Raw genomic sequence first — 21,330 nt, 5'->3', positions numbered from 1 at the left:
TGAGGCATCAAAAACAACACATCATGGAATAAAACACAGACTATGACAGTCACTCCTACAACTAATTCACCAAACTAACAGGAACTTAAAATAATTCTAATTTTTAAGAAGCATATTGCTTCTAATGCCCACTGCTACACACATGAATAAAATTCTAAAACAGTATCAGGTAAACACATACTGCAGATCATACTCCAAGTGCTATCTGTGGAGGGACTTCGTCTATTTCATTCACCAATATTCACCAAGCATCCAGAACATACAGAGAGGCACATAATAAATGTTCAATTTAATGGCTTCTAATTGCCTGGCAATGTGCAGATTGTAATTTGTATAAATTTTGTAATTTGTATCTCATTTAATCATCACTATTACCATACCAAGTAGTTACTGTCATTATTGACATATTATCCCTATTTAATATGTGAGGAATCAATTTCAGAAAGGATAAATAATCTACACAAGGTCAGACAATAAGTGGCAAAGCTTTTATTTATTTATTTATTTATTTATTTAGCTGTGCTGGGTCTTAATTGCAGCACTCAGGATCTTCCTTGCAACATGTGGGATCTTTTAGTTGCAGCATGCAGGATCTAGTTCCCTGACCAGGGATCGAACCTGGGCACCCTGCATTGAGACCGCAGAGTCTTAACCACTGGACCACCAGGGAAGTTCCAGAGCTTTGATTTAAATACAGACCAGTCTTATCAAACCTAAGCCCTTTACTTTGCTCTCACATAAAAAAGTAATATTTAATTCCCCAAACCAATGATTTTCAATATCTAACTGGTGAAGTTTTCAAATTACAGAATTGTAAAAATGTTCCTATTTGTTTTTTTGGAACAGAACTAGGGCAAAATAAGGCTAAGAAAATCCATTTGTGCCAAAGGAATCTTAAGAAAGAACGACAAAGCTGGAGGTATCACAAGCCCTGATTTCGAACTATACTACAAAGCTACAGTCCTCAAAACAGTATGGTGCTGGTACAAACACATAAATCAATGGAATAGAGAGCCCAGAAGTAAACCCACACTTATGTAAGCAATTAATTTATGACACAGGAGCCCAGATTATACAGTGAGGAAAAGATAGTCTCTTTAATAAATAGTGCTGGTAAAACTGGATAGCCACCTGCAAAAGATTGAAACTGGCCACTTTCCTACACCATGTACAAAAATAAACTCAGAATAGATTAGAGACTTAAATGTAAGATGGGAAACCATAAAACTTCTAGTAGAAAACACAGGCAGTATGCTCTTTAGCGCTGGTCTGAGCAATAGTTTTTTGCATCTGTCTCCTTAGGCAAGTGCAAGAAAAGCAAAAATAAACAAATGGGATTACTCAAACTAAAAAGCTTTTGCACAGTGAAGGAAATCATCTACAAAATGAACAGGCAATCTACTGAATGGGTGAAGATATCTGCAAATGATCTATTTAATAAGGGGTTAATATCCAAAATACATAAAGAATGCTCACAACTCAATATAAAAAATAAAAACAATCCAGTTAAAAAATGGACAAAGGACTTGATAGATATTTTTCCAAGGAAGGCATATAGATGGCAAAGAGACACACTAAAAGATGCTCAACATCAGTGATTATCAGGGAAATACAAGTCAAAACCACAATGAGTTATAACCTCACAGCTGTCAGAATGGCCATTATCAAAAAGACCACAAATAACAAGTGTTGGTAAGGATGAGGAGAAAGGGAACACTTGTGTACTGTTGGTGGGAATGTAAATTGGTGCAGCCACTATGGAAAACAGTATGGATATTTCTCAAAAAATTAAAAATAAAACAGCCATACAATTCAGCAATTCCACTTCTGAGTATTTATCTGAAGAAAACAAAACACTAATTCAAAAAGATATACACATTCCTATGTTTTCTGCAACATTAAATACAACAGCCAAAATATGGACGCAACCTAAGTGTCCACTATTGGGTGAAGAGATAAACAAGATGTGGTGTATGACATGTATATACACACACATGTATATACACAATGGAATATTACTCAGCCATAATAAGGAATGAAATCTTGACACTTTCAACAACATGCATGAATCTAGAGGACATTTTGCTAAGTGAAATAAGTGAAACAGAGAAATAAAAGCAATGTATGATTTCACTGACATGTGGAATCTAAAAAGCAAAACAAAACAGAAACAGAATCACAGTTATAAAGAACAAACTGGTGATTCCCAGAGGGGAGAGGAGTTGGGGGTTGGGTAAAATAGATGTGGAGTATTAAGAGGTACAGATTTCCAGCTACAATATAAATAAATCACGGGAAAATAATGTACACATAAAAAATAGAATCAATAATATTGTAATAACTTTCTATAGGGACATACGGTTACTAGACTTATCATGGAGATCAATTCATAATGTATATAAATGTCAAATCACTATGTTGTAATCCTGAAAATAATATAATATTGTATGCCAGTTATACTTCAATTTAAAAATAGAAAAACAGAGAAAATCCATTTTCCCACTGAATTTGAGCCACTGAGAAAGGCCTCATATGTCTTTTTTCACCATGTCTCTCCTTAATTTTATTTCAACATCACGTTAAATGAAACATTTTAATACATATACCTTAAGTAATACTGTATTTGGTAACAAATGCATACTCATTGTTTCTTATTTGTCCTATTGGTTCAACTCTTAGTATCTACAACCATTAAGAGTGACCACTTTCCAGGTCATAAAAGAACCTGAGTGGGCAACAATTTTACGATGATTTTTTTTTTGCTCTTATCTCTATTTTCTTTCAGTTTTTCTTTCAAATGGATCTGCTTTGAGAAAAATTTTACTGTGTAAAGGTCAGTTCTCTTTTCTGCCTAAAAATTTCAGATAAGTTTGAGGGAAGGGATACATAAGGAAAACTTTAACAATGAGTAGCTTTTAAGTAAAGTTTGCCCATCAAATCCATTTTTTGCATATTTTCAAAGATTGAACTAAAAAAATAGTAAGCTTGTTGGACTTTAAATTACCACAAATTTTTAAATCAAAATGATACCTTCTAAATATAGCACAACGACACACAATAGCTGATCAATAAATATCTGTTTTATGAGTAAAAGAATAATTAAGCAGCATGGTTTAAGATAATGAGTTTAAATGGACTAGTGTTATAAATCTTAACTCCTCAACAATGGGGCTTATTTTCAGGATCCAGACTCCTACTCAACAGACATCTCAGGACTTAGTGTTTGAACCCAAAGAGGGCTGCTTGAGAAACTGAGCCAAATGAGCTCTTGGATATTTTCAGAACAGTATGTCTGCTTTTAGTACTCATTTGCTTTTACTCTACTGTCACACATGTGCCTGTGTCACTGATTTGGCCTACGGCAGAAGCAAGAACTATGTGCTTACCTGTTCCTGGCGTTGGGCATGGTTCACAAGGTTTGTTCCAGGCTTTGCCCACGTTATACGTGCAGCAGCACATCCTCTTTGTCACATTAAAAGGCAACTCATTCTCACAAGTGGTTCCATTATAGCTTCGGTAGCAGAAGCTTTTTCTCATGTCTACATTGAGAAAAACAAATATGCCAACCAATCCTATCAGCAAGCAGCTAATAACAAACCCCACATACCTGGGCACCAGACATCCTCAATTAACTCTGAAAATTTTCATGGTCACTTGGAGGTATCTTAAAATATTTCTTTAAGTTGAACACAAACCATATTTATTTATTTATTTGGCCGTGCTATGCAGCATGTGGGATCTTAGTTCCAGGACCAGGAATTGAACCAACACTCCCTGCAGTGGAAGCACAGAGTCCTAACCACTGGACAGCCAGGAAAGTCCAACAAAAATCATTTTTAGATAAGCATCTTTCCTGTTTTTAAATAAGGTGTTTCATTCATAATTTTCTTGGGGGACAAAATTAATGGATATTTCTCTATTCAAGTGCATTTAATTTAAAGGCATTACATATTAAATTTTAAATGTTCTCTTATTTGAAAAATAACGTTCACTTTACATGAATGGAAAATAAAAATTATTTAAGAATATACAACTGTAATATTTGATGAAATTTTCTACCTCAGACTCATGTTTTATAATATGCAGCTATGTAGTCAAAGTTCAAAAATATGATACAGACCCAGAAGTTTGTAAGATTTTGAAATACTTCAGTATTCACAAAGATTTAACTTGCAAACTTTTGAATAATAATTCTGAGATGTTAAGTATCTGAGAGATAACTGTTGGCCAAGAAGCCAGCAACTGTGACCTAATCAATCTCAGAGCCCTTTACCTACCCATGCAGTTGTGGCCTCCATTGACCTGCATGTATTCAGGTGGGCAAATGCAGGTGTAATTTCCCAGTGTGTTGTAGCAGGTCCCAGGTCCACACACACCAGGATGTGCGAAACACTCATCAATATCTAGAGGATGCAAGTATATCCACTAATTAGTAAATATTTTCCCCATGAATTTATATGACTTAAACTACTGAACAAAGCACATGGCTGATTCCCCAAATTCATATTTTTATAGAATATATCTTATTTTTATAAAATTTAGAATTTAAAGCAATTACATAGGAAATACCCCCAAATATGCATTTACATGACATAAAATATGTCCTTCTTTTGAAGAATAAAAACCTAACATTCAAAAATAAAGATGATCAAAATAAATTATTCCAATGTGGCAAAAAATAATTTAAATGGCACCTATACGTTTTAACTGAAATTTCATATTCTTCGAATGGTATTGCTTTAAAGCTACTTTCCTCTTATGTCATTTAAACCAAATTTTAGTGCCAACTTTAAACTGAATGCAGTTAGAAAATCCTTTTTCTTCATAGCTCCTTTCAAATTAGCACCCATTCAGAGATTCTAGAAGTAGCACAGCTGCTAGTTATTCTCCTTATTAAAACATATTTCTTCCAGATGCATTTATTTAACATGTTCCAAAAGAAAGATTATAATGGAAATAATTATATTACATGTTTAATATTCATTTTTAGAAGCATTCATTCATTCATTCATTCCATAAATAAATACCGAGATTCTACTGTAAGCTAGAACTTGTAGTTATAAAGATGAATTAGGTATGGACCTTGCTTCAAGAAGCTCCCAGTCTAGTGGGGAGACAGTCCCCTAAAAGGATGATTACACTGCCATGTGAGAAGCAGGGGATGGAACCAAGAAAGGCATCTGTGTAACCTTTAACTGCTTCATACTATGTTGTCCTACATTTAAAAGTTACTGAGACAACTCGAGGATGGAAGATGCCTTAGAGGACTGGGATGGGGAGGGTGGGGGGGAGTCGAGGGAGGGTTGGGGGGGAGTCGAGGGGATGGAGGGAATACGGGGATATGTGTATAAAAACAGATGATTGAACTTGGTGTACCCCCCAAAAAATAATAAATTTTTTTAAAAAATTAAAAAAAAATAAAATAATAAATAAATAAATAAATAAATAAAAGTTACTGAGAATACTAACCTAATGGTCGCGTTTCAAACTTACCTATCTTCCTATATAAAATATAACTCACTGGTATTTGAACTAACAACTTATTTTGATATTGAACGTTTCATACTATTCCAGCTTCCCCTATTTATCAGCAACGCATTTACTCAGAGAAAATAGTAGTAAATTATTGCAAATACTCTGTAAGTTAATTTATCTACCATCATACAACTTAGCAGCACTGATAGGAAAAGAAAAAAGCTATGAATCCCTCTCAACATATCCTTTGATAAAATCTGAAGACAGACTCTTTTCTCTAGACCTGATCGGTAATTTTATTTTAAATAGCACTAATAATTTTTTGGTATAAATTTACCTCACCTTCACAGATGCGGGTTTCCTCGCTGAGGTAGTAGCCTTGAGGGCACTCACACTGGAAGCTCCCGAAAGTGTTGATACAGTTTCCACCCTGGCAGAGACCTGGTAGCTCCTGGCATTCATCAATATCTGTAAGAGGGGACACAGCTCAGATACCATCATGAAAGACAGAAGCTACTATGAAAGCTTTCAAATGTGTGATACTCTAAGACCTGCAGATTTCTACACATCCAAGTGAATGCATACTCAGATGGGAGGTTTATTCTTACCATGAATTTTCTTGCCTTTGTCATGGAACTTTGCTATAATCTGAGAAGAGTAACTAAAGCAAGATGAGGATGACTGAAGTTGGGGATAATTATAAAAAGAGTTTCTCTGCAGAGCAATCACACATCAGATCACCGCAATGAATCAAATCTTTCTGATTTATAAATGGTTATTCAGTAGACTGGTAACTGTCCATCTGTAATTCTGCAAAATAATCTTGTTGGGACTGTTCTACACTAACTTCTCTACCAGCTTTTCTCTAAAGTAAGTTCTTTAGCTTGTTTAAATCTGGTGACAATTAGAGGTATGCTCACCTTCTAAGATAATTGTGATGGGGTTAGGTCTGAAGCCTTCACCTCCAGGACACAAAGTGTAATATTCAGCTACAAGACAATGGAAAAAAAGAAATTTGATACCTGTGTGCAAGAGGCTGAGACAAGGAATTAACATTTAACAACTGCCAGGCTCAAAGCATGCATCCTAAGGGGTGTATCTACATTTTTCTTACTGCCTTTTCAAATACAGTATCTTTAAAAGTATATTACATTTTACTTGAAATAAGATCACTAACTTCATAAATTATATACAAAGTACAATGACAAAACCCATTTGTTTTTAATTAAAGAAAAGAATTATTTTCAAACAATTTATATCACAACTTTTTTGACTAGCAAATAAAAACTCAAAGACTCTAGGGAGGGTGGGAGGGACTCACGGGAGCGAGGGGATATGGGGATATATGTATAAATACAGCTGATTTACTTTGTTGTACAGCAAATACTGGCACAACAGTGTAAAGCAATTATATTCCAATAAAGAGATTAAAAAAACAAAAACAAAACAAAACAAAAATAAATAAAATGGAGGACTATATTGGTAAAAATGAAAAAAAAACCTCAAAGACTCAACAATTCAAAAATTTCATCTATGTTCATATGAGGACATACATTTCAACTTAAGACATAATATGATTCGACATGAGGAATACAACTCATCTATGAACCTGAAAGGTGGGGATAATTATAAAGAGAATTTCTTTGCAGAATAATCATACATCAGATCACCACAATGAATCAAATCCTTCTGATTTACAAATGGTTATTCATAGACTCATAATTGTCCAACTGTAATTTTGCAAAATAATCTTGTTAGGACTGTTTCACACTAACTTCTCTACCAGCTTTTCTCTAAAGTAAGTTCTTTAGCTTGTTTAAATCTGGTGACAATTAGACAGCTTTGGAAAAGAACCAGGAATGGCCTTTATCTGTGATACCAAGGAGAACTGATATTATCACCATTCATATTGGATTGTGGTTAAAAATTGTTTTTTCTTTTTATCATATCAAGAAAAACAGTAAGAAGAGAGGAATTCAAATGCTTTCTATATGAAACACTCCTGGCTGGTTTTAGCATAATCACTGAAAGTAGTCCAAATTCAAAGTTTTGACCCTCACTACACCTCCCCTGTCCCCAGCACCAGACGACAATGGCAGCTAGTCCTCAGCTGCCAGAGTGTTCCCTCCCTCTTCCTCAGTTCCATACTCACTGCTGTTGACAGGGGGGCAGGTCTCACAGGGGTTCCCCCAGGCCTTCCCCAGAGAGCAGCAGCAGGAGGAGCGGCTGACGCCCACCCCAATCTCAGTGTTGCAGGACAGACTCCCATCGCCCCGAGGACCGAACTTCAGGTAGCAGTTGCCCACTCGGTTGTCTGCAGAGCAACACAGGAGCTTAAAATTTTCCTTGTCATAGTAAGAATGCCTTTTTGGAGAAAGGTCACTTAAATGATGAAATTCAAATTCTGTACATTAATCCCCAGCCCAAAATAATTTCTTGCTTTAAACTTTTTCAAGACTGAGTTGTAGGAATTAAATAAATTACAACGCTTTCCTACTTCTAGACGTACCTAGAGATAGATCACAGACTGAACAAGGTAGTAAGCAATTACTCATATGGGACATTCTGGACCTTTAATAATACGAATGCAAAAAATGTGTCCTATAATCAATCTATAACATGAGTTTATCAATAAAGGAAATGAAATCCAACATTAGTTAAAGCAACACATCCTATCACAGAAATACTGATTACGCCATCTCCTTCCTCTCCTCCCCATAATCTCCATTCTCCCATGTTTAGTTTCAACTTGCACATCGAGTTTTGCAGGTTTTGGGAAAGTCTGTCTGTAACCACTTTAAGGAGGATACTTAAGAGATCATGGACAGCTACATGTAAAAGAATGAAATTAGAACACTTCCTAACATCATACACAATAGTAAACTCAAAATGGATTAAAGACCTAAATGGAAGGCCAGACACTATAAAACTCTTCGAGGCAGAACACTCTATGACATAAATCTTTGACCCACCTCCTAGAATAATGGAAATAAAATAAAAAATAAAGAAATGGGACCTAATGAAACTTAAAAGCTTTTGCACAGCAAAAGAAACCATAAACGAGACAAGAAGACAGCCCTCAGAATGGGAGAAAATATTTGCCAACGAAGCAACTGACAAAGGATTAATCTCCAAAATATACAAGCAGCTCATGCAGCTCAATATCAAAAAAGCAAATAACCCAATCCACAAATGGGCAGAAGACCTAAATAGACATTTCTACAAAGAAGACATGCAGATGGCCAACAAATATATGAAAAGATGCTCAACATCACTAATCATTAGAGAAATGCAAGTCAAAGCCACAATGAGGTATCACCCCACACCGATAAGAATGACCATCATCAAAAAATCTAGAAACTATACATGCTGGAGAGGGTGCGGAGAAAAGGGAACCCTCCTGCACTGTTGGTGGGAATATAAATTGGTACAGCCACTATGGAAAACAGTATGGAGGTTCCTTAAAAAACTAAAAATGGAACTACCACATGACCCAGCAATCTCACTCATGGGCATATACCCTGAGAAAACCATAATCCAAAAAGAAACACGTACCACAATGTTCACTGCAGCACTATTTACAATAGCCAGGACATGGAAGCAACCTAAATGCCCGTCAACAGATGAATGGATAAAGAAGATGTGGCACATATATACAGTGGAATATTACTCAGCCATAAAAAGGAATGAAACTGAGTTATTTGTAGTGAGGTGGATGGACCTAGAGTCTGTCATACAGAGCGAAGTAAGCCAGAAAGAGAAAAACAAATACTGTATGCTAACTCATATATATGGAATCTAAAAAACTGGTACTGATGAACCCAGTGACAGGGCAAGAATAAAGATGCAGATGCGGAGAACGGACTTGAGGACATGGGGTAGGGGGCGAAGGGGAAGCTGGGACGAAGTGAGAGAGTAGCGCTGACATATATACACTATCAAAAGTAAAAGAGTTAGTGGGAAGCTGCTGCATAACACAAGGAGATCAACTCGATGATGGATGATGACTTAGAGGGGTGGGATAAGGAGGGTGGGAGGGAGTCTCAGGAGGGGGGGATATGGGGATATTTGTATAAATAAGCTGATTCACTTTGTTGTACAGCAGAAACTGACACAACAGTGTAAAGCAATTATACTCCAATAAAGAGCTTAAAAACAAAAGGAGATCAGTGAATCTCAGACTTTGTCTTGTCTCTATCTGCAATTACCATCTAGATCACCTCAGTAGTTCCATGACTTTAAACACTATCAAATTTGTGGTGCCATCTTTTATTTCTCCCCAAAGTCTGGATCCTTTTGCCAAGTCCCTAGTATTTGATTTCTTCTTTTAGATATCTAAGAGTTATTTAAAAGTTAACATGCCTAAAATCAAATGTTTGATATTCTTTCTTCCACATACAAAACCTGCTCCAGTCTTCCCCCAGGCTTCTGCATTTTCAATAAACAGAAACTCCATTTTTTAAATTACTCAGGCCCTAAACCTTAGAGTCAAACTTTGATTGCTTACTATCATCCCTGATTCAATCCAGTAATAAGGACTGTCAACACAACCTTCAAAATATATCTGGAATCTGATGACTTACCACTGCTTCCAGCATCACTACAACCTGAGTTCAAGCCACCATCATCCCTCACCTGGACTGCTGCAATGGTTTCCTAACTCATCTCTGGACCCAACTAGAGTCTACTTTCCCACCATAGCCAGAGTCATCCTTCAGAAGCATTACCTTAGGTCAGGCCACTTCCAAAGGTGTCCCATCTCAATCAGAGTAAAATCCAAAGTCCTTACTATAGTCTACCAAGTAGTTTTCATCCCCAACTGCACATTATAATCACTTGGGCACTTTTTTATTATTTTACTTTTTTCTCATTTTTTGGGGGGGGTGGTGGTTTGTTTTTGTTGCTGAATCTCAGGTGCAGACAGAGGTGTTAACTCATGGTTCTGCTCTTACTAGGCTTGTATTCATTCACCCTTCCTCCCTCCTTCCCTCCCTCCCATTCTTTCTCTTTTATCCCTGCTCTCCATTCTCATCCCTCATCCCCTACCCAACCAAATGAATGTGTTTAATATTATTTTTTTGGTCTGTGCACCTGAAAAATGAGTATTTTTGTTTTTGTGTGTACAATTTAAGTTTCTATAAATGGTACTTTGTCATACACCTCACTGCATCTTTATAACATCCAATCTGTCAACTCCACAGTATTCAACTGCCATTCTTTTTTAATCTATCCACTCTCCAAACATCATTTGCAAATTCTTGCCACTGCAAATAATGAGGCACTGAGCATCTTTCCCTATGCTTCTGTATGGGCCTGTGAGTTACTTTATTTGATATCTAAAGACCAGAGACAAACTACTGGTTCACAGAGTTTGTTTATTCTTAGCCTTCGGTATCAGGAAAAACAGTCACTGTTATCTGCCATCTGCATCCAGTGAACCCTTTCTAATTTTTTATATTTGCAAGTCATTTTGAAAATAATCTGCAGAAGAAAAAGGCATAAACAACCTTACTAGAAATTTTAATGCAAATTTAATCATAGCTAACTCAAATTTTATTTCATATTTTCTTGGTTTTGATGAAACATATACCTGAAATGGTCCTATAAATGCCATAAACTGCTTGCCTGTCAGCTACCAGGCATGAACCTGTAACATATTCATTTTGTAAAACTGACTCCACATTTCAAACGCATCTGTCCTGGCCAATGCACTGGACAGGGAGCCAGGCAACTCAGGACACCGCTTCAGCTCTGCCATTTGCAAGCTCTGAGACTCCAAACAGATGACTGTACATCTAGGGCCCTGGTTCCCACGTCTGTGACAGGAGGAAGTGGGAGCAGATGTCTCAAAAATTCTTGTTTCAAAATGACTTGGAAGATAAGCAGGATAAAAGTGACCATATATTTTGGTAATCTAGAGTTTCTTAAAGTAAAGGACTGCTATATTGTTCTCAAGTTAATTGCAGTAAATAGTCATCGCAGTGCATTACCAAGAGAGTATGAGTATTTAACTCTATGTACTTGTATTCTTTGTTTCATATAGCTTTTACTTACCAACACAACCCACACCGGTGGGGTTCAGCTGGAAATCAGGTGGACAGTTACACTCATAGCGACCAGGAGTGTTGACGCAAAGGCCATTCACACAGTTTATTGGATCTGCACATTCATCAATATCTAGGAAAAACATTTAATATGCCCACATTAACATCTTCACTTTCCTTATGCATACTGTTGTTCCAAAGAATTTGATGGATATTTTGCAAATCAGTAGACTAAAAGTCTTTAGGAGGAACTCACAATGAAATAAAAGTGAAAAACTTGTATACACCTAAAGCAGTTTCCATAGATCAATCACATAGTATTCATGATGATATTTAATATCCTTAATAAATTATAATGAAATGCTGCAATTCTTAAGAAAAAACATTTATCACTGTTTGCTTAAACTTAAATATATGTATCATATTTATGATGTGGACATCATAAATATTTACAAAGAAATACTTTACTAATTTCATTTTGGATATTTAATATTAAGTTGTTTATATTACAATGGATTAATTCCATAGTTAAAAATAAATGTATCAGAATGTAATTCGTTTCTTTAAAACAATGCATAACCCAAGACATAGCAGGCTAAGTAGAAATTTGGGGAACTTTTATATCTAGCACAAAATGTTCGTTTCAACTAATAAAAACACAATTAAGCCCTTAACTGGCCATACCTGTACAGTTCCCTCCTGTTCTGTCCAATTCATAACCATCATCGCAGATACAGTGGAACATTCCAGGCAAATTATTACATGTTCCAAAGACACAAATATTCTGGAAGGAGCATTCATCAATATCTGGAGATTAGATAAAACAGTAATCACTTGATTACAAAGACATTTCGATTTACTGTATGACATTAATAAACAGAATAATTTATTGTTTTTATGCAGCAAAAAGTTTTCTTTTTCTTTGACCAGGGATGTCATATAAACAGCAAGCAACGAATGCTCATATGTGGGCAGATATAAAAGAATATTATCTTATTTTGTAGACAGTATTTTAACCGTCTTGGGTTGTAAAATACTTAAGAAAAAATTGGACTAGGGCACAAGATTTTCTAAAAATTAAATATGAACATGTTAAAGGAATAAGATTGTAAAAAGTTAAAGATAAAAACAAACTCAAAGATTCTAATAATTAAGTGAAAACAGCAGATGTTTTATAAACATCTACAACATACAAAATATACAACATAAATATTTTAATATTAAATATATATTTTAAATTATTTAACTTTTTAAACTTTTTTTATTCTGTAATCTGATCTGTTATAATAGTCAGTTATAAACAGGGAAAGAATTTTTTTGCCAGTACTGTGTAATATCATCCATTGCCCCACATTCCTCCAAATTTCATTAAAATATCTCTATTGGATTGAAATCATAAATTCAGTTTATGAAAGTCTTCCATGAAGCTTTAACTAAAAATAAATGAAAAGTTATTACCCTTCATTCATATGAAAATTAAGGCATATGTGTGCCTGTACAGCTGCAGAAATAATCTGTATTTCTACTCATAGGAAGAGGATGGACATTTTTGTACACAAATTACCTCATATCCTGAGAATGCAGACCAGGCATGCCATTTTAGGCTAGACTAGACAAATTCTAAAATGCTGTCTTGAGACAGTTATATCTTAAGTATAAAAGGGTCCTTTTGTCATTCATGATAGTTAAAAATAAATCCTTTCAACTAACTATCTTATATTTAAAGTATGGTTCAAATTGTGTCTAGAAATTCAATTGATGTGTAAAGTTGTCTCTTTACTTTTGTGTTAGGGCAATAAACAAAGTTATTCTTTTTATATAAATGAGTAAAGACTCATTAAGTTAGTTTATAATTGAGTTGTGTTAATCTAGAAATGGAAATGGAATTGCATTATCAGCCTTCTGAGTACACAATTTACTTTTAAATGAACTGTATTAGAAATAACTTCCATTTAAATAATGTAATGTGTGAAATAAGGTATTTGCAAAGAATACTTTCTTGTTTTAATAAAACGGATGCATATTTGGAAATTTGAACAACACAAAAGTGTTGACAGGAAACAGAAAAGATAGGAAACAACATAGAAAATAAGATAGCAAAACCAAAAATCACTCAAAAATGCTTTCATCCAGAATTATCATTGTAATTGGATGAACATCATTTCAGATACTGATATTTCTCAATGCACATTCTCAGAGAGTGAAGCTGAAACAATTTCCTTGCATCAGAGCAATTTTTCATTATCTCAGTAGCTTCTAAAATGCTTTCTAATGTTAAGAATTGATGAAGAACACTACAAGTTTATACTCTTTTGGCTTTATGTCAAAACTCAAACACAATTTTAAGATCAGTATTAATGGATTCTATACCATGATGATTAAAAGTTAGCATCCATATATGCTTCCAACTCATTTTTGTTATTCGTATTATTTTTACTTTTTAAATGTTCATGGCATTTACCATAATCTCTATAGTGTTTAGTACTAATTCTTAAAAGGAATCAATAATATTTTTATTGTCACTTCATTTATTTCTTGATTGGCTGTTTCATTGCTGATAAGTTGTGTGTGGCTTTTTTGTTTTGCTTTGTTTTTGATTTTTGCCTGAGACAAGAAGGGAGAGCCCACAGGTGTTTTCTTTCTGAATTATCTCACGTCAGGATATGTCTATTGTTTTTATAATTAACTAACTGTGAGCTATAATATTCTTGTCACATGTGTCCTTATAACTGTGAGGGCAGCACTCTAGTGTGTGTTGATACTGAATGTTTGCTTTGTTCATGACTTTCCTTTTCTATCTGGAGTTTGCAGAATCTTTATGACTTAAGTTGACAAATTCAATAAGGCTAAAAATGATTTACCTCTTCCTGTATATTCAGTTCTTTCTTCTATTTCAGGAAAATGCTTGGTTATTTAATACTTTTTTCTATTCAATTTTTAGGGACTCTTCACTTCAGAAACTCCCATTACACTTAAGTTTATAGTCTTTGTCTTTTCTTTAACACGGTTAATTTATCCCCCGCCCCCGTTTTTTCACTGTGATTATCTCATGTTCATTCTCTATGCTAGTAATTACATTTTCATCTCCTCTGCTCTTTGCTGTGTCTATTTAATAGCTCTCTTATTTTGCTGCATTAGTGCACATTTTTTGCTTCCCTTAACTCTGCAATATCTGGTTTTGTTTTTTTTCTGTTTTCATAATCACTTTGAACTTGTTCAATCATATGTTTTCATAAAGGTTATCTATGGTACAACATACCTATGAGAAATTTGCTCTTGTTCCTTGAGTAGTTTTCTTCTACTCTGGATTGATTACTTATCTGCTTTCTGTATGTTCTTTTTCTGTTGTCGTCTCCATAGAACACCTGCACAGTTGCCATTGTTTCAATTTGTTTACACATTACTTGGTCAGCTCTTTCAAGAGTTTTATATATAGTTGATGTTTGAACAACATAGGTTTGAACTGCATGGGTCCACTTATACATGGACTTTTTTCAATAGTAAATACTACAGTGTATGTAGTACAACTACACTAGCTGCAGTTGGTTAAATGTGTGGACACGGAACCATGAATGCAGAGGAACTGTGAACACGCAGGGCCGACTACAAATTATACACAGATTTCCAACCACGCGGAGGGTAGGCGTCCCTAGCCTCCATGTTATTCAAGTGTCAACTGTACTCTGATACAGTTTAGATGCAGCTTCTTGACATACTCCCTTTTTTAATCTGGGATTTCTTTGGAAGACAGCTTGGGGTATGGGTTTCATTAAAGCTTCTCTTCTGTGGCCCAGAGTTTCATAAGGTGGGGGAAGAGGAGAAACACGGATGGGAGGACCTCCACTGGGCTCTGTGTGCTCTTTGTTGATGAACCTGGCCCCTGCTCTCTCTTCAGACATCATACTAAATGCTCTGTATCTGAGTTCACTCCACCTGATGGAGTCCTCACCTGTCCTTGAGGAGGTTCCTGCAGGTTTTGTACATTCCCATTTTCGTGAAGAAAACTGGGAAATGGCCAACTCCAGCGATTTTTTAAACTCTATAGAAATTCTGAGAATTTATGATTAGAGGTAGATGCTAAGTGGGAAATGTTGATCAGCAGATCAATTCAGAGGGGCATAAATTTGTAATAAGGTGGGAAGATATCAAGGAATTAAAGTAGTAAATTCAGGATAAACTGTCTAGATGTGCCAGATCTCATAGAAAGAGAGAAGACAAAACCAAGGAGAGACAGGCAGAACCATGGAATTACATTTTTGGGATCTCAAAAGTTGGAATCCAGCTAAATGGAGCAGTGGGTGAGCTACGTGTGTGCCACTCTCAGGGGCCCTGGCAATTGGTATTTCTCTCCATGGAAGTGACATATTTTGGGAAAGCCAACATGAGAAGGAAGTGCAGTAAATAGAAACTATTTAACATCACCTTGGGGGAGGTTCTGGGAGAAGTTTTGGAAGAGCCTAGGCCACAGGTAATAGAACAGAATTATGAAGGGGAAATGCTGTCTTATGTATAAAGGGTTAATTTTGAAATTTTATGTTGGCAAAGTGTCTGACTACTGCTAACTTGTTCTTTTTCCCAACAATTCTTGTCAAGCTGACGTGGGTAATAAATCATGTTATTCCGTAACCACATCGACTCACAGCTTCTATTAACTGACTTCAATGCTTAGAAGCAACCAGGACTAGGACAAAAATAAAGCTCATTCTACAGCTGCCTTGTATAAAATGGCTTAGATTCAGCCCAACCTAGCAGGTCAAAGTAGAAGCACGAATGCTTTCAGTTTCTAATATCACCTTCCCAGAGCCTACTTTTCATTCTCTTGTGCTGACTCTCTCCAAATTGGTGGATATTTATGAAAAATTCCATGATCTTTTAGGCACACTTTCTTTCTTCAATGACACTTCTGATGGCGGGGCAGAGGAAGGCTCTACTACGAGCTACCCTGGACTGTGCAATTTTTGTCTGGTTGATGTTGGTGAAATGTGTGTGTGTGTGTGTGTGTGTGTGTGTGTGCGCGCTGAAGTTATTTTTTTAAGGTTTTCTATGAATCACTAATTTTGTTAAAACCTTATGGCATATGAATTGTTTTCAATCCTTTTCCTTACTTTATTTACATTTTCATGTACTCTTATGAAAACAATGATGGCTCAAACTCTATGTAATATGAATTGAGTCTCTAATGTAAGAGAAAATCCAAATTCTTTTTCTTGGAAAGATATCACACTAGTCACAAAGTCCCATTTCTAGGAAAGGGTGATGTCATAACTTAGAGGAAGGAGACAAGACTATTAAGCAGAAGGTGCAGTTCTTGATGAGTCCCTGAAGAGGACTTCCAGTCCCACACATACAGAGAGCCGACTAAAGCATGAAGGTAATGCCAAAAATAAGCTGTTTAGATTTTGATAAACACATTAAATAGCAGTGATTGAGGTACATAATATATCATATTTTAAAAGCTGAACAGTTTATCCATATTTCATTCATTTAGTGATAAAAACAGAAGAAGCGAAAAAAAGAAATAGTTAAAAAAATGAATAAACTAAAGTTCCAACTCTTGGCTCTTGGCCAGGAAAACTTCATAAGAGATGAAAGCCACCTTCATCATTATTCGTTCGGCAAAATAATCCATGCTTAAACAAATGACTTTTATATGTGCAGCATGTGCTGTGTATTCTGCTTCCAGGTGGAGCCTGTTCCAGCCCTTTTTGTGGTTTCATTTACTGTAGTGGATCCAACTTGGAAGTGAGTTGGAATCCTGGTGACCTACCTTGGCAGGATCTGCTGTCTGAGGCTGGAGTGAAGCCCATCTCACACTCGCAGCGATATGCACCCGGGACATTGAGGCATTGTCCATTCTCACAGAGATTTATGTTCTCTGCGCACTCATCAACATCTGTTGAAGAAGCAAATTACATCTCTATTAAGTTCCAAATCTCATGACACATTTTTTTCTCTCCTCTATAACTAAACCAGTCTCACTGGTGTGAGTCAGTGCTCAATGACATCAAACAACAATATCCATGTACACCTAAATAAGGGCATACAACTTGATAGTAGAGCTGTTTAATCTATGGCCTAATACTCAATTCCATTATGATAAACAGGAGGAACGAGGTGCCTCTCACATCTGTCTGAGTTCTCTTCAGTGCTAATTTGATGCATGAGTGTTATACCAACATCGTTTAAATAGAACCAAGAACATTGGAAGTAATCTTAACATGGCGTCAATTCACTTGAAAACTACAGTATTAAAATGAACAACTTTTTCACTAGTTCAAGTATTTTTAAGCAAGTTAGGGACACTCTATGGGAATGAGGAGTTTCTTTCATGCCATTACAATCTCATTAAAATATTCTTATTTTAATTACATAAATGAGCATTATTTATAGAACTTCAAGATAATTTAGTTGATTCTATCAAATAGAAAAAGGGGGGAGGGACAGAAACCAATGTTTATTCAGGATCTAACATTTGCCAGGGAGTGTGCTAGTTGCATGACATGCATGTTTCCACTTAGTTCACCAACTTTGTGAGGTAGAACCCGAGGCTAAAAATGTCCGACTGAGCCATGGGAGTCCCAGTGAGCTAATTTGCGGCTAAGCCAGGGTCTAAGTCCAGCTGTGTCTGACACCAAGGCCATGCCCTTGCCTTCACGCCACAGTGCAGAGACATATTAAGAAACATCAGTATCTGAGGTTTAAAAGTAAGGAAGCATTACAAGTGAATAAACATGTTTTCTTAAAAAGGCATTAGAAAACTGTAAGTCTGTGTTTTTGATGTCAATAATTAGAAAAAATTATCTTTTAATTTAGGGTTTAAACTGTGCACTGGAATTCAACTGATAAACACCTATCTCTCAAGCTTAAAAGTATCATTCTTAATGTCCAGCAAGATGATCTAGTTTTTACATGAATATAATGAGTGGATATTTTATCCTCAAGGAATGCAGAATGAATTCACCCACTTACTGAGCTCTTACGATGCATGTTTGTAAGCTCTTTCCTTGTATTATTCCATTTAATCCTTTCAATACCATGTGATAAACTGAGATTTTAATAAACACAATAAATAGCAGTGATTGGGTGGGTCACAGATTTTATTTTAAGAAGCTGAATAGTTTTCCCAATATGTCATTCATTCAGTGACAAAAAAGGAAAAGGGAAAGAGTATGACTATTATTATTAACATCAGGTCCATTTCAAAATGGAGAAACTAGGGACACACAGGTTAAGTCATTTACTTAGGGCTATTTGGCCAGTAAGCAGCACAGGCAAGATCTGAATCCAGGTGGTTTGATCCAGAGCCTGTGTTTCTGACCTTTATGTTAACTAATGAATAAAAGGAAATGACAGTCATTAAGAGTACATAATAGCAATAAATGTCATGATTTTAAAAATCTTCCAGGTATTTATGTTTAATGTAAGCAAAAGACACATATTCACCTGTAAGTCAAGTGTAAAAATAGAGGTAGTGATTTCAGCCTCCTTTAACTACAGTTTTCTTCTGATGATGAAAACATATAGGGTGTCCCGTGAAAATCAGACCTCACCCACCTGAGCAGGTAAATCCATCTCCAGTGAACCCTTCGGAGCAGGCACATCGGTAGGAGCCTGGGGTGTTGACACACTGAGCATTTATGCTGCACTGGTGGGTTCCATTAGAACATTCGTCCAGATCTACAGGTCAGGAGAACGTAGCAATAAAGTTCCGAAATGAAAATGGAATATTTAAACACCCAGAAGAAAGATTTTTATTTGTCTTAATTTCAATGTAAACAGACCAAATGGAACGTGTTTCTGTTTATCGGTCAAATCGCAGTTTTAATTTTCTAAGACCTCCAACCTATGATCCATAACACTCATGCTACAAACATGGGCCAAAATAATTAGCTCAAGCATTCTGTGAGCTATCTAATCAACTAGAGCTATAATGTTTAAAAGAAAGCCAGGGCTAGATTTCCTTCTGATTTCCACTGAGGGTGAATTTTATCATTGGCTACCTTATCACTAAAAAAGGGGTCAATTTTCAAGATAATACTGAATTTCAGAGCAGGACAATTACCATAGAGTTTTCAAGTTCATTTTATAGATGAGGAAACCAAGATATGATTCTTGACTTCATGGAGCCCCTAGTCTAGTGGAAAAGACAGATGTTAAACACAGAAAATTAAATTAAATACTGTTATACATGTACCGTGAAGAAAAGTTACAAGGTTTGAGGAAACAAGTAGGGTGTCTAATTTGGATTGTAGGGATTTAGGAAAGCCCCACTGAGGAAGTAATTTTTAGTTAACTTCACACCTGAAGGATGAGCAAGAACTGACCTGCAAACAGAAGTAGGGATGGGTCTTCCTCGCGGAGAGAAAAAAAGCCGTATAAAGACATTGAGAAGGAAAAAAGCCTGATGTAACAAAAATTAAAGGAGGTCAGAGTGATAAAGCACAACGTAGGAGACCCAGGAAGATGGCAGGTGAAGCTGTAGAGATAGTGGGAAGATGCCATAGGGCCTTGTAAACCACGTGAAGAAAGCCGAGTTTTATCCTAAATTTGATGGATTAAAATGACAATTGTGAAGAAATCAGATCCATGGTTTCAAAAATCCACCTGGCTGCTATGTGGGGCATGGACTTGAGGAGGACCAGAGAAGGAGTGAGCAAACATATGAGGAGCTTCTTTCAGCAACTAACAGAGAGAAAGTGGGGGGGAGGGACCAAGAGAGAGAAAGGTGGCTGCGACTAGAGTGGGGGGATGGAGATGGAGATGGAAAGGAGGAGATGGATTTGGATGACATTTTGGAGTGGAGGTGCCTGGACATAGTTAAATCTTTTGTACTAAAGGCAGGCTATTTTTCGATAGTTGGCCAGAGTGATAGATGGACAAGAAGCACAAAAAAAAGGGAGGCTAACAGAGGGATGAACAGTAAACAAATGGGACTAGAAAAATGAGAATGGGGATATGGCTGAAAAGTTGTGAGATTAATGATAGAGAGATGGCTGGACATGCGTTGGTAGCTACTGGACTTAGTGACGCCATGATAGAATGTTCCTTAGCAAAATTATTGAAAAACTATAATAATTCAAATTCTGGAGTCAGCTCATATACATTTAACAAGTATAAAACAATCGAGTGGATAACAAAGTACATTCAAATTAACTAATACTATTAATAAGAGATCTTAAAAGTATCCTTTATTCCTTACTGTAGGCTTATCAGCTTTTAATAAGTAATCATGGGGAGGTTGGTTTTGCTTGCTTTAACTTGTATTTTAAATTGACCTGGATAATATTTAAGAGTTGCGACATGTCTTATTGTTGAGGCACATAAAATACTGAACATATTAAGCAGCATTATGAATGACATCAAGGGTAAAATCCAGTTTTTTAACTCACAGCTATAATGGACTTATTAGACTCTGATCAAGAACTATGAAACTTGGAGAAGGGCAATTGCTTTTCCATTCTTTCTAATCTGGCCTCTTGGAATCCAAAACATTTAGATTTCTCTGGAAGAATTCTATTTTCTATTAAGAAGCTGGTAATGACCACTTACTACAGACTTAGGTTATCTGAAAAAAAAAAAAAACAAAAAAAAACTTTTCATTCCCCTCATTTGTTTCACTGGGTTTTAAATCTCACTACTACTAGTGAGAAGACTAGAAAAATACATTAGTCATTTTTCATCCTATAGCTGTTTGGATTTCTGGCTGCACATCAAATAATTTTTACTCAACAACGACACATGAAAAAGCAGATGCCCATGCATACTGTTGTAATTTGATCATTTATACCAAGGTTAAAGGAAACTCTGAGGC

At 35.9% G+C, this 21,330-nt stretch overlaps 1 protein-coding gene across 1 annotated transcript in view; it reads right to left on the bottom strand.

The window, feature by feature from the left end:
- The window catches only part of FBN2 (fibrillin 2), a 220,903-nt gene that overhangs the window by 37,808 nt on the left and 161,765 nt on the right, over positions 1-21,330 (bottom strand). The window contains exons 33-41 of the mRNA XM_057748982.1: positions 19,074-19,196; positions 17,287-17,412; positions 12,204-12,326; positions 11,530-11,652; positions 7,628-7,789; positions 6,396-6,464; positions 5,818-5,943; positions 4,278-4,403; positions 3,387-3,539 (exon numbers count right to left, since the gene is read on the bottom strand). Of these exons, the coding sequence (XP_057604965.1) occupies positions 3,387-3,539; positions 4,278-4,403; positions 5,818-5,943; positions 6,396-6,464; positions 7,628-7,789; positions 11,530-11,652; positions 12,204-12,326; positions 17,287-17,412; positions 19,074-19,196 (1,131 nt within the window). The remainder of the gene's footprint in view (positions 1-3,386; positions 3,540-4,277; positions 4,404-5,817; positions 5,944-6,395; positions 6,465-7,627; positions 7,790-11,529; positions 11,653-12,203; positions 12,327-17,286; positions 17,413-19,073; positions 19,197-21,330) is intronic.

Source organism: Hippopotamus amphibius, chromosome 1 (assembly GCF_030028045.1).
Source record: "Hippopotamus amphibius kiboko isolate mHipAmp2 chromosome 1, mHipAmp2.hap2, whole genome shotgun sequence".
NCBI lineage: Eukaryota > Metazoa > Chordata > Mammalia > Artiodactyla > Hippopotamidae > Hippopotamus > Hippopotamus amphibius.
This window is presented reverse-complemented; position numbering and strand designations above follow the sequence as displayed.